This window comes from Etheostoma spectabile, chromosome 14 (genome assembly GCF_008692095.1).
Source record: "Etheostoma spectabile isolate EspeVRDwgs_2016 chromosome 14, UIUC_Espe_1.0, whole genome shotgun sequence".
Lineage (NCBI taxonomy): Eukaryota > Metazoa > Chordata > Actinopteri > Perciformes > Percidae > Etheostoma > Etheostoma spectabile.
The window spans coordinates 20,801,976-20,802,756 of record NC_045746.1 but is presented as its reverse complement, the minus strand read 5'-3'; the positions used below and the strand labels follow the sequence as shown (position 1 = coordinate 20,802,756).

Sequence of the window (781 nt, the reverse complement as noted above, 5' to 3'; positions counted from 1 at the left end):
ACACACACACGCACGCACACGCACGCACGCACACGCACACACACGCACACACACGCACACACACGCACACACACGCTGAGGTGAAAATTCAAGCAATCCTTAACCAGCCTTTTAAATGCTAAAGTGCTTTTGAAAAAGTAGTTATGGTGCAGAAAACAGAACAACTCACCTGTTATCTGTGTCCAAACCCACAAAGTCCTTCTTCTCAAAGGGCACACAGAGCAGTGGTATCTTGTCCCCTGACTTGTCCGTGGCCCGGTCAAGCCGCTTGGACTCCAGAACAATAAATATCGACCCCACAAAGTCATCCACTCTCTTCTCCACATCCGGGCAGTCTTCAAAGCTGGTGTAGAAGGCCACGTCGGTCCGCTGCTGCTCTGCAATGTCCCCCTGCAGCCCAAACACCAGCAAGCGCGAATCGTACAGCGTGGAGCTGTACACCTCCTTCTGTCCGTGGAAGCGCTCGGCCGTCTGGGGCCATTCCTTGGCCGAGGCGCAGGTGGTGATGGAGATGAGGCCCACCACCTTGCGGTGCGTCTGGAAGTCTCCCCACTCGTTATTTTCGGGCAGATAGTGGTGGCGGTAGCGAATGAGGAGGCGCTGCGAGTCTCTGATGCTCACCTGGCTCACGCTGGCGATGCGTTTGTAGATCTTGAAGAACTGGTCCTCGGGTACTATGCCAACCGGCTGGACCACCACTAGTACGGTCTGGTGGTCCTCGGCACACTGCATGTAGTCTGGGACGCTCATCTTCACATGTGGCTTCATGAGACAGAAAAAA

At 54.8% G+C, this 781-nt stretch overlaps 1 protein-coding gene across 4 annotated transcripts in view; it reads right to left on the bottom strand.

The window, feature by feature from the left end:
- The window catches only part of trappc9 (trafficking protein particle complex subunit 9), a 265,848-nt gene that overhangs the window by 263,143 nt on the left and 1,924 nt on the right, over positions 1-781 (bottom strand). For all 4 annotated transcript variants that reach the window (XM_032535067.1, XM_032535068.1, XM_032535069.1 and 1 more), the window contains exon 2: positions 170-762. In XM_032535067.1, the coding sequence (XP_032390958.1) occupies positions 170-750 (581 nt within the window). In that variant the 5' untranslated portion in view covers positions 751-762. The remainder of the gene's footprint in view (positions 1-169; positions 763-781) is intronic.